The 10,715-nt window shown below is 42.2% G+C and overlaps 2 protein-coding genes across 2 annotated transcripts; one reads left to right on the forward strand and one right to left on the reverse strand.

Moving 5' to 3' along the window:
- Window positions 1–400: 400 nt before the first annotated feature.
- slc19a3b (solute carrier family 19 member 3b) lies at window positions 401–4,158 on the reverse strand. Its single transcript, XM_076142731.1, has 8 exons — window positions 4,009–4,158; window positions 3,622–3,801; window positions 3,372–3,537; window positions 2,547–2,865; window positions 2,166–2,317; window positions 1,179–1,371; window positions 837–978; window positions 401–553 (listed from the first exon to the last, which is right to left on the reverse strand). The coding sequence occupies exons 1-8, from the start codon at window positions 4,156–4,158 to the stop codon at window positions 401–403; spliced, it is 1,455 nt and encodes a 484-aa protein (XP_075998846.1).
- Window positions 4,159–5,035: 877 nt separating this feature from the next.
- Window positions 5,036–10,367, forward strand: daw1 (dynein assembly factor with WDR repeat domains 1). Its single transcript, XM_076143502.1, has 13 exons — window positions 5,036–5,075; window positions 5,219–5,291; window positions 6,015–6,159; window positions 6,868–6,926; window positions 7,030–7,152; window positions 7,267–7,366; window positions 7,511–7,618; window positions 7,931–8,037; window positions 8,233–8,335; window positions 8,850–8,964; window positions 9,153–9,229; window positions 9,916–10,078; window positions 10,265–10,367. Exons 1-13 carry the CDS (start codon window positions 5,036–5,038, stop codon window positions 10,297–10,299), a joined length of 1,248 nt encoding a protein of 415 aa, XP_075999617.1. The 3' UTR covers window positions 10,300–10,367.
- Window positions 10,368–10,715: the final 348 nt, after the last annotated feature.

Here is a 10,715-nt window from a genome sequence, read left to right on the forward strand (position 1 = left end):
ATGTCTGAGTTTTGAACTTGGTTTGTCAGTTAACAACCCGGTCAAAGTCAACAACCTGTGTCATGATCTACCTTAAACTGAGATACAGGTGTAATAAATCAACCATGAGCCGGACAGACCTATCTCAGAAGCTTGTCTTTTATGTACCTAACTAATCTACCAGAATTGTTATGGAAATAAGGGATAACATGGAAAACACTCACTGTCTACTCAAAAGGCCTTAGCTGTGCTGTCAGGCACCACCGAGACAACATGTTAGTCAGGTCTGTAGTCATTAGTGAACAGTGGTATTATATGAACAATGATTTTATTCCTTTTGAGCAAACACATCAAGAGCATGTAACTGCTCACCTCATTATTGAGCATTTAGTCTACTGACAGTGTGTTCTGTTCACTGTGGTCAGAAATACGCAGCAGAGATCACCTCCACACTTGACTCTGTTGCCTTTGCCTCCGTCTGCTCAGGATTACAATGATAAAAGCAGGCTGTGTATGTCCCTCGGATCAGGAATAGCACAGAAATGATGGCATAGTAGCTGCCATAGATGATGAACTAGCGAGAGGGGGAAAGAGAGAGAGAGCATATTCAAACTATATTTAAATGTTACTAGCATGCAAGTCTAAGAATAACCACTAGGTGTCGCCCTGTCTTCATAGCTGAATGTATATTTTTCTGCAATGAAATGTTTATGTATGTATGCTTGATCCATTGTGAGGTCACTAAAAGGATTACAGTGTTGAATCTAATTGTGGATAATGATATAAGACACTAAGGTGATCAACAGCTAACCACTCTGCCACTCTGTCACACTAACTGTGTGTGTGTACATGCATACCTGTGTCACAATGTCCAGTCCCAGCGCAGCTTCATCTACAACAATGACCGTCATTAGCGTCTGCAGTGAAAGCGCCGCAAAAGTGTTGATTCCAAATGTTAAAGCATAACATTCCATGGAGAGGTTGGAGGCAATCTGAAATCTAAAAGGAGAAAATATTATAAAAAGTTCCATTTCATTTTACAACGCTGCATTTCTCCTGAATAATTCAACCTAATGAGTTGCAGAACTATATAACTGAATAAGTATCATGACTGTCTCTCCATGTACAGAGAGGATCTGTCCTGTAGGCCCTGTGCATCTGCTTGTGTTGTACAGCTGTGGACATTGTCATGAACTTACGTTGTAATGGTGATAAGGAGCATGTAGGAGGATTTGAATATGATATATCCAGCATAGCACAGCCAAATGCTGCTGGTGAGGCCCATCAGAAATACAGCGCCTGCCCCCACAGCTGAGAAGAATCCTAACGCCAACTCCCCCCACACGGCCCAGGTCACCTTAATGTGTCCCGCTGATAAAGCCGCCGCAGCACCTGGATCAGACAGGACGGAAAGTAAGTGATGAGTCTCTTGTTCCAGGTTTCCATTCCAAGATTTCAACTATGCCTGTGCATCCTTGTGACTTATCACCTGTCTCTTCCAACATCAGCACATCTTCCCCTGACCTTGGCTAGGCATAGAAGATGATGCCTCCCTTCACCTTAAACAAAACCCTATGCAGCCACAGCCACGTGGTGCTTCTCCATTACGGTGAAAAATGTTCACCCATCTATTGGAAAACCCTGCTATCGGGGTCTGACCTATAATCAGAGAAACCATCTCCTTGACTGAAGCGATTACTCTTCTCCTCCTACTGCTAGGCCGAATGCAAGCAAACAGAACCATAGTGTTGCTATTCTCTTTCACAATCAATGTTCACCTTTCATTTAATCGCGTATCACGTGTAACCAGCAAGGTTATTTTCTTCAGGTTTTTTTAGGTCTGCTATCACACACGACGGGGTTTATTACTGTTCTGTACTGATTAAATGTTATCAAGGCTCTATATAAAATAGTTATGCATAAGTTTTCTCTTCCGCCTTTGTTGCTGATCTTCTATTTGTGAAAACAAACTGTGTTTTTTAACATGATTGTATTCTTTTTATTTTTGTATTAACAGGAACAATCAGATATTGTGCTGTTTCCATGGTGATGCATTGCAAATAGTCTTTTTTTCCTATCAATGATATTGATGTCAGACTGAAGTTGCTCAAGCGTATTTTTAGGATAAATATGAGAGAATCTAATCCATCTCCCACACACATAGACACAACTACAAGCAATCTCACCAACAAGAGTGCAGACAGCTTCTACTCCTCCGTTGTAGACTGATGACGTGGCAGATGGTTCTATATGGTCCCAAATAAGCTGGATGTAGTTGAAGACCTGCCCATAGCCAGCTGTGGCCAGAGCCCACCACAGAGACCAGTAGATTAAATGCCTGGATAATGATTATTACAAATAATTTATTACATAAAACTACAAGAACAGTACAAGATTATTAAGAGACACCAAACACTTAAAAAACTTAAATGGCAGTAACTTTACCAAGAATGGTAAAAAGACGTATTTGCAGACTGAGAACTTCTGACGTGATGTAATGTGGAAAATGTGTTATGAATATGTGTTATTTGTTTGTATTATAAAAAAATAATGAGAGAAAACGGTACCTGGAAGAGTATGACTCCCTGAAGCTTTGCCACAGTAATTGGACAGCACTGGCCACATTCTGCAAGCTGCACCAGCCTGAATTGGCTTCATACATGGTTCCGTCTTTCCCTGAGCCAGCATCTTCTGTATCCACTGTCACTGCTTCCTTAAGCGCATCAGACCACACAGTTCCCTCCTGCTGGGACTGCAAGCACTCCGGGGCAACATTTTCCCCTTTGAAGAACATGCCCCTCTGGGGCATAGGCAGCCAGAAAGAGACAAGAAACGCTATGCTCATGATCCCCAGAGTGATGGCATTGATGTAGAATAAGTCCATTCCTGTCGATTATATTGAAGTTATTAGGTGTTTCTCTTTCGAGGAGGGTAGTCTAATACAGTTTTTTCATGATTCTCCTTCGACTGAGTTTGGTTCAACTTTATTTATATAGCACCAAATCACAACAAAGGTTGTGTCAGGGCACTTTACAAACACAGCATTAAAAGAACCCCAACATTCTGCCCACCTACTGGGGCTCTAGGTGGGCGGCCATCTGCCTTGACTGGTTGGGTTGAGAGAGAGAGAGAGAGAGAGAGGAGAGCGAGAGACACACAGAGAGGCACAGCAACAACAATGATAAGGGTAACATTAAATTTGACTAATGTTATTAATAGGAATAGAATGCACGGGTTTCTAGAACGACAGGGTCTTTATCTCTACTCCTTGCACTCAATTTCAACAGGTTGTTTTAATGCACGTATATATATATGGGCCGAATGCAAGCAATATATATACGTAAATCTTTATTGCGTATTAGTCAGATAGAGAAAACTGATTATAGGTTTACCGGCCAGAGAGACGAGCACTTGACCCAGGCTGGCCCCAAATGTGTACCCAGCCAGCATAGCACTGCGCAGGTAACCAGTGGCTAGCTGGTACTTCTCAACTGGAATCATACTGTATATGTAAGAAAAGTAGGCTACCTCTGTGGAAGTCACCACGGCATAGTTCACCTGTTAATGGGATAGGATGGGAGGGATTTTAGCATTTGATGAAGCCCTTACAAACGTGATCAGTAATTTTCAGTTTCAATTGACCTGAAGGAAGACCATAGCCGGCAGTCCCGGACCGAAGCAGAGCAGGACATAGTTGGTGACCAGGAAAAGCCCCTGTAGGATAATGAGGGGCTTGTACCTCAGGAAGTCCGTCAGCAGAAAGACAGGGAAGAGGATGGACATGTAAGAGTACGTCCAGATGGGGAACAGGTAGTTAGTCACCTGTAGAAACAAACAGGAAATAGAGAAACCTAACTACCAAGCACCCAAGGGACACTTGAATGGCAAAGCAAGAGAGAGAAATTGTAGTGATCTGCAGTTGGTCTCAAATTCATAATCCTCCTCATCATAAATATGGAGATATGCGTGTGTGTGTGTGTGTGTGTGTGTGTGTGTGTGTGTGTGTGTGTGTGTGTCTGCCTTCCTTACCACTTCTTCAGAGATGTTCTTGTGCGGTCCAATGAGGTACGGTGTGAGGAAAGGCTCTGCTACTCTGCAGTTGGCAAAGAACCCATAGAGTGAAAGGACTACAGTTGGATAAACCCAACCAGAGGACTTGAGTTTAGCCCAACAGCTCATACTTGAAGATCTTATTTGGTTTATTTCAAAGGGACACCAGTGGAGCTTCTTCGTCTTACTGTGATATATTGGCTTGCTAACTCGTCCCCAGCCTCAAACGTCTGGAAGCTAGAAATGCTCATCTGTGGATTCAAAATACTCACATAGTATTTATGGTGTGCACGTGTCTAAGAGTTTATGAGCAAAAGACTTTGACCTGTTATGAAGTAGCAGGATAGCTAGGGCATGATTAAGTGAGACTTCAGTTTGTTTCCTCTTCATGTGTGTCATTACTTATTTTCATTGTTGTTTTAAGAAGAAATTCTCTAAAATGTACTAAAAAAACATGTTTGGGAAGAAATGTCACTTCCTCCAGGTTTGGCTAGAGCTCATTGCTTTGGAATGAGGCTGGTAAACAGCAACCACAATTAAGCCTTCTTTTCAATATGTATGTGAAAGTATTCGTTTGTTCCATTAAGTTATTTCTCTCATTTTACTTGAATTACATTTTTACTGTTGCTGTTGTGCGTGTTTTGTGACTGTGTAGCGACCAGACTATGCGCTCGATCCAGTGATTAGATCGATTCAAGGTGAAATTGAAACACTATTCAGGGGCATCACTGGTGATCACTTACTGGTTGTTAGAAATATGGCAAGGTTAAGTAAAACATGAACTTTGCCATTCGGTGAAGAAACGTCAGTCCGTAATCACGGTTATCACATCATCAGAGAAGTTTAGGTTCTAATGTTTGTTTCAACTACAGCTCTCCATTGTTTAGACAGCCCCTCCCGCGTTCGAGTCAGCACTGCGCATGCGTATTCTCCGCCCGTGAGCGTTTCGCCATGGCAACGGTTTGTTAGCGCTGATTAATCTCTGGTGAGCGCAATTGAATGGAAAATGAAACTCAAGCGGTTTCTGCTCAGATATTATCCACCAGGTAACATGAACGATTTAATTGCATTTTTGCGATCGTTTCTTAAATTATAGTATGTTTCAAAGGGTTGTAAGAGAAACCGGCGACGTCTCCTAACTTTTACAACAACATGACGGAGTTCTGCTTGCTCTGTTGTCTGCCCTCAGGTATAATCCTGGAATACGAGAAAGGAGGACAGCTGAGGACCAAATCCATCGACATGTTGGATTTGTCTCCAGAGTGCGTGAGCTGCTTAGTAACTCAATTTGCAAGAACGATGGGTGTCATTGCTCCAGGCACAATGTGTTTGTATAATATCCTCCTGGGGACTGATTAAAAAAAGGGTCTTCAAATGTCTTTCTTGTGATTCCCTACCTATTTAGGGTTAAAAAGAACCAAAACATCTTGCAATTTAGACTTGAAAACTAATTATAATAATTGTTTATTTTACAGCATGTCCATTGTAGTGGACCTGAAGACCATTTTAGTGTGAAAAGATAATGCAGCGGGGATTGATTAAGCAGCACACAAAAATAAAAGGAGATGCATGTGAACACAAGTCAATGGGCTGGGCCTCATTAGGATTTATAATTATTTTGATACAAATATTGATAAACGTTTAATCACACATTTTTATCTACCCTTTTAAGGCTCATTGAATATCTTTAACCAGCTAAATTAGTTTTCAATTATTTCACTTTTGCATTTAAATTGTTTAAGGAAAATTATAATTGAGTATTTGTGTCTATTTTCAACCCTTTCATTTACATTCAGATCACAGATTGCGCTTTTAATCTGTGTATTTGGAAATTAATACGGTTAAGTTATACTGGCATGCATGCTTTTGCTGAAATCAAACAGTAGGGATCTGCTGTCAACATTTTACATTTGTTTATTCACATATGGTTTTGATTCCACCGATAAATGATTTTCTATGTATGTTGTTTTTTCCCCGCCAAACAGAACAAACCCAGACATTTTGGTGGCAGAGATTAGACAGTCGGAGCCTCTGATCACAGAGTCCCGGTCCGAGCAGGTCAAACATCTGATCCTTCGCCTGCAGCAGAAGCAGGGCCAACAGGACCACAACAAGTTCTCTCTTTTCAAGGTCAGACACAACTAATGTGTATCCTACCTAGTGAAGACTGAATGCCAGTCTATTGCAGGGCTAGTTACACATATTCTCTGTAAATCTTATTTTTTTAATTATTGACTGGTGAAAAAGCTGTTGGAATTTCTTCAACTTTGCAATCATGGAAATGTGCTTTTTGCACATTCAGAAAACTAATGTACTGTAGATTTTGCCTGCCTTATTTTAACATGTTAACCACCAAGGTTTTGGCAGCATCACCATCAAGAGTGTATTAGTTTCTCAATCTTTTCAAGGCAGGACATTCTGTGATTATCATTTTTATCATTGACATGCTGAGAGGTTGAGTGGTGTTCTTCAATGAGACACTAGAGAGCAGCAGTGGTAAGGACAAGTCTTTGCATTACCAGTGCAACTTGCACAAATTCAGCAGGAAAATAACTGTACTGTAATATCAGGGGTCAAGATCAAGAAAAGATAGAGATATTTAGTGTCCTTGGGTGTGTAGGAGGTCAGGGTTGGGTGGAAGTCTGGATGAGGTCAGGGGAGAGGTCTGTAGTTTTGACTGAAGGAAAGTCTTGATCATTGGATGCCAACAGGGAGAAATACATCCAGTCCATCAAATTCAGATGTATCTTATATGTGTATTACACAGATAATGAGTCATCTGTGTTGCCTCAGATGTAACATTTTGTAATCTTTTTTTTTCTCTGTGATGTCTTGCAGACGCTTCAGGCACACATACTGCCACTGACAAATGTCGCTTTTGATAAATCGGGGTCGAGGTAATTTTATCTGCAGCTTTAGATTTCAGGAACACAGATTTATTTTGTGTACATAGACTGTAACAAAGTAGCATCTCCTCTTCCTCTACCTCCCCCTCTGCAGGTTTATAACTGGCAGTTATGACAGGACATGCAGAGTTTGGGACACAGCATCGGGCAAAGAGCTGCAAACACTTGAAGGTCACAGGAATGTGGTGTATGCGGTTGCATTCAACAACCCTTATGGGTAAGAAGTTGTTCAGAGCAACTATTGACACACAGTTATGTATTAAGCTGTTCAAAAGAATGTTTCCTCTTAATCTCTACTCTCTTTACTTTATTACGTTCTCCCAAAACTCAGGGACAAGATCGCCACAGGTTCGTTTGACAAGACCTGCAAACTGTGGAGTGCTGACACCGGCCAATGTTTCCATACCTTTCGGGGGCACACGGCAGAAGTAGTATGCAGTGCTTTGTTTTATTTGAAATTTGTCAGATTGTTTGGATTGTTTTTGTGTAAAGTGGTTGCTTCATGTATGGATTTCAGCACATTTTTACATTGCAAATAGATTTGTGGGGCAAACGAATCTGTGTGTGTGTTTTAGGTTTGTCTGGCGTTCAACCCCCAGAGCACACTGGTGGCCACAGGCAGCATGGACACCACAGCCAAACTGTGGGATATGGAGACTGGAGAGGAGACGGCCACTCTGACTGTGAGTTGTCACACATGCATTTAATACTTTTTAAAATCCATTCAATATTCCACATCTTTCTCTACTGCACTATCAATGATGTATTGAGTTAGATTTTTGTATTCCAACAGACATTATTCGCTGTCCAGCCCTCTTTTCTAACTCACCTCTCAACACCATGACCTGATGCTAAATGTTAACACTAATAATATATAGGCAACTCTGTTTTAATGTGTAATCCCTCCACCTATGTTTGATCTGCAAGTGGAAGGAACAAAAAAGAGAGAGATAAAGTGGAATAATGATAACCGCTCTCTCTTTGATTCTCTAAAGGGTCACACTGCAGAGGTCATCTGTCTGTGCTTTAACACAGTGGGCAGTCAGCTTGTCACCGGCTCCTTTGACCACACCGTTTCTGTGTGGGATGTTGCTTTAGGGAGGTGAGACATCACCAGCGTGTGTGTGTCTGTCTGTGCTTGTATGTGTGTCTATGTGTATGTGAGAGACCAGAAAGAGCGCTTATGTGTATGTATTTGTGTCACCGCCTGTACTGAATATGCAAAAACACAAAGATACACCTTACAAGAAGGCAGAGGTGTGTGTGTGTACGTGACTGACTGCCTCTGTTTTCTCAGACGTGCCCATACTCTGATGGGGCACTGGGGGGAAATCACCAGTGTCCAGTTTAATTGGGACTGCTCTCTCGTAGTCACAGGCTCCATGGACAAAACATGTAAGGTGAGCTGTCATCTGGAAAAAGAGTGTTTTGTATTTCAGTACACATGAAAACATTTGGACCCCAAAATCCCCAAATTCCCCCCAAACCCTTTTTTTTTCGTCATACCTTTTCATGCTGCAATAGTTTGCATATTTTCATTCCTTTTAAATTTTGAACTTTTTCTGTCCCAGTAATCCGACTGACACTGAGATAGATGACTCCTCACTCATACTGACTCACTCCCCCCCGTCTCCCACTTCTCCTCACCTCCTGTGTCTCTAAGGTCTTCATCATTTGAATGAGGAAAATTAAATCCTCCAATCCTAATTCCTTAATTATGCCAAGGCGGGTCATGCTCACAAGTCACAATTATTCACATCACTGCATTCCTTCAGGGGAGATGGATCAAATAAAGCCACTTAAGACAGCTAACGGCTACATGCCACCAGATTCTGAGGCTCTAAGTGTATTTCTTCACCAGGTATGTGCACTAATTCATGTGTGTGACAAGGTTTTGTGCGTGTGTGTTTGCAGTTGTGGGAGGCCGCCAGTGGAAAGTGTGAGGCCACTCTAGCTGGGCACACAGAGGAGGTGCTGGATGTGTGTTTTGATTTAACCGGTCAGCTCATTGCTACTGCCTCTGCCGATGGTGAGACTACATGTAGACATCACACTCTATTTATACCTCTAGTTTATACCTCTGCCAAGGCCGATGATGTTAAGGCAGAATTTGTCTTGTTTTAATAATCTGGCCAAGATTTTAAGATGAAAACTTTACGTACAGTACAATACATGGATGCATACGCTTACAATCCTGTGTGTCCCCGTCTCTGTCAGGTACGGCCCGAGTGTACGGTGCAGCCACACACAAGTGTCTCATGAAACTAGAGGGCCATGATGGAGAGATCTCTAAAGTGAGTTCTGGAGCTAATTATCAGAACATCAAGATAATAAACTATAAATGTTTCTGTTTTTGTTTAAGAGAAAATTTGTATCCTCCCAGGGGCTTGTATAAGAAGTTCAGCATGATGGTCTTTTTATTTGCTGTATTTTTCACTTTTCTTTCCATCTCCATACTTGTCTAGCATTCCTCTCTGATCTTCTCCCTCCTGTGTTCGATCTTTGTCAGCTTCTTCTCGTCAGTTTCCATTTCCTGTCTGGGGTCGGCCCCTGTCACTCAGTGTAGAGCTTTAATCAAAACACACTTTACTTCCAATGTCTGGAGCCAACACCATTTAATCATCACTTCCTCAGTGTGTGGACCCAAAGATATTCTGAAATGATTAAACGTACTTTAACATAATCCAGTGGTTCCCAAATTGGGGGGAGCAGAGCTGCTGCAGGGGAGGCGCAGCGCGGGATCGGAAGAGGAGCGAAATGAATAAGTACTGCCTCAGGTAAATGAATGAGGCGATGCTTCTTCGTCTCGCTGCAGGAGAAATCGGCGCCCCACCTGACTCACAACTCACTCATTTTTGCCCCTAGTAATTTCTACCACTTCTGACATGATCTCTTATTCAGCACTCATGCTCATGTAACACGCCCATCTACACACACATTGATGATGACTGATTTACACCAACTCTCCTTCTCTTGGCAGATCTGTTTTAGCCCCCAGGGCAGCAGGGTGCTCACTGCCAGCATAGACAAAACCGCTCGTCTGTGGGACATTCAGTCTGGGGTCTGCCTGCAAGTCCTGGAGGGACATGCCGACGAGATCTTCTCCTGTGCCTTCAACTATGAAGGGGACACCATTATTACAGGTATGCGCAGGCCTCACACGCAGCACATCTGACAAACACACGTTGGACAAACGTAGCCGTGAGCAGTGATTCTTATTATCCTTGCTAGCTGTCACAAGGGCTTAATTGCACATTGTATATGAAAAGCGTGCAGCTGTGTCGGTGTGTTCCCCCGTGCAACCAGCTGTTGTCTGTGCTTTTCTGCAGGCAGCAAAGACAACACGTGTCAGATCTGGCACTGACCCATCTCGTGACCCAGAGGAGTGGTGAAAGGCTCAGGTGGGCATTTCACTCACATTTCACAAACATCGGGAGTTTTTCCTCATTTTACTTAGAGAGCTTTGGGCTGGGTGGGCAATTTTCCTGATGTTGGTCTAAGCCCTTTGAGACGTTGTACGTGATATTTGGCTGTACGAATAAAATTGACTTGATGGTTTACTTGGCATATTCACAAACAAATCTAAAAACTCCATCTTCTTATTGTTATCTTACACATGGTGGTTGACCGCTTTGACAATCAGCCAACAGTTCTGAAGTTCAGATTAATTAGTTTCCACTGCGTGTGTTGTTAATGAGCAGTTTTTCTTTAAAGCAAAATACATTGATACATTGATACATGTCCATTCTGTAGTTTGTCAGCTGGTGTTCACATTTACAG

This window comes from Genypterus blacodes, unplaced genomic scaffold (genome assembly GCF_046128005.1).
Source record: "Genypterus blacodes isolate CSIRO-AG114 ecotype Tasmania unplaced genomic scaffold, CSIRO-AGI_Gbla_v1 ptg000003l_1, whole genome shotgun sequence".
NCBI classification, from domain to species: Eukaryota; Metazoa; Chordata; class Actinopteri; order Ophidiiformes; family Ophidiidae; genus Genypterus; species Genypterus blacodes.

Excerpts from the sequence above, each read along its gene's own strand:
- daw1 (XM_076143502.1), top strand. The coding sequence starts at position 5,036 with ATGAAACTCAAGCGGTTTCTGCTCAGATATTATCCACCAG. Across the intron at positions 5,292-6,014 it reads ATGTTGGATTTGTCTCCAGA|AACAAACCCAGACATTTTGG; the intron begins GTGCGTGAGCTG and ends CCCGCCAAACAG. Across the intron at positions 8,336-8,849 it reads CCATGGACAAAACATGTAAG|TTGTGGGAGGCCGCCAGTGG; the intron begins GTGAGCTGTCAT and ends GTGTGTTTGCAG.
- slc19a3b (XM_076142731.1), bottom strand. The coding sequence starts at position 4,158 with ATGAGCTGTTGGGCTAAACTCAAGTCCTCTGGTTGGGTTTATCCAACT. Across the intron at positions 3,538-3,621 it reads CGGCTATGGTCTTCCTTCAG|GTGAACTATGCCGTGGTGAC; the intron begins GTCAATTGAAAC and ends TCCCATTAACAG. Across the intron at positions 1,372-2,165 it reads AGCTGTCTGCACTCTTGTTG|GTGCTGCGGCGGCTTTATCA; the intron begins GTGAGATTGCTT and ends TGTCTGATCCAG.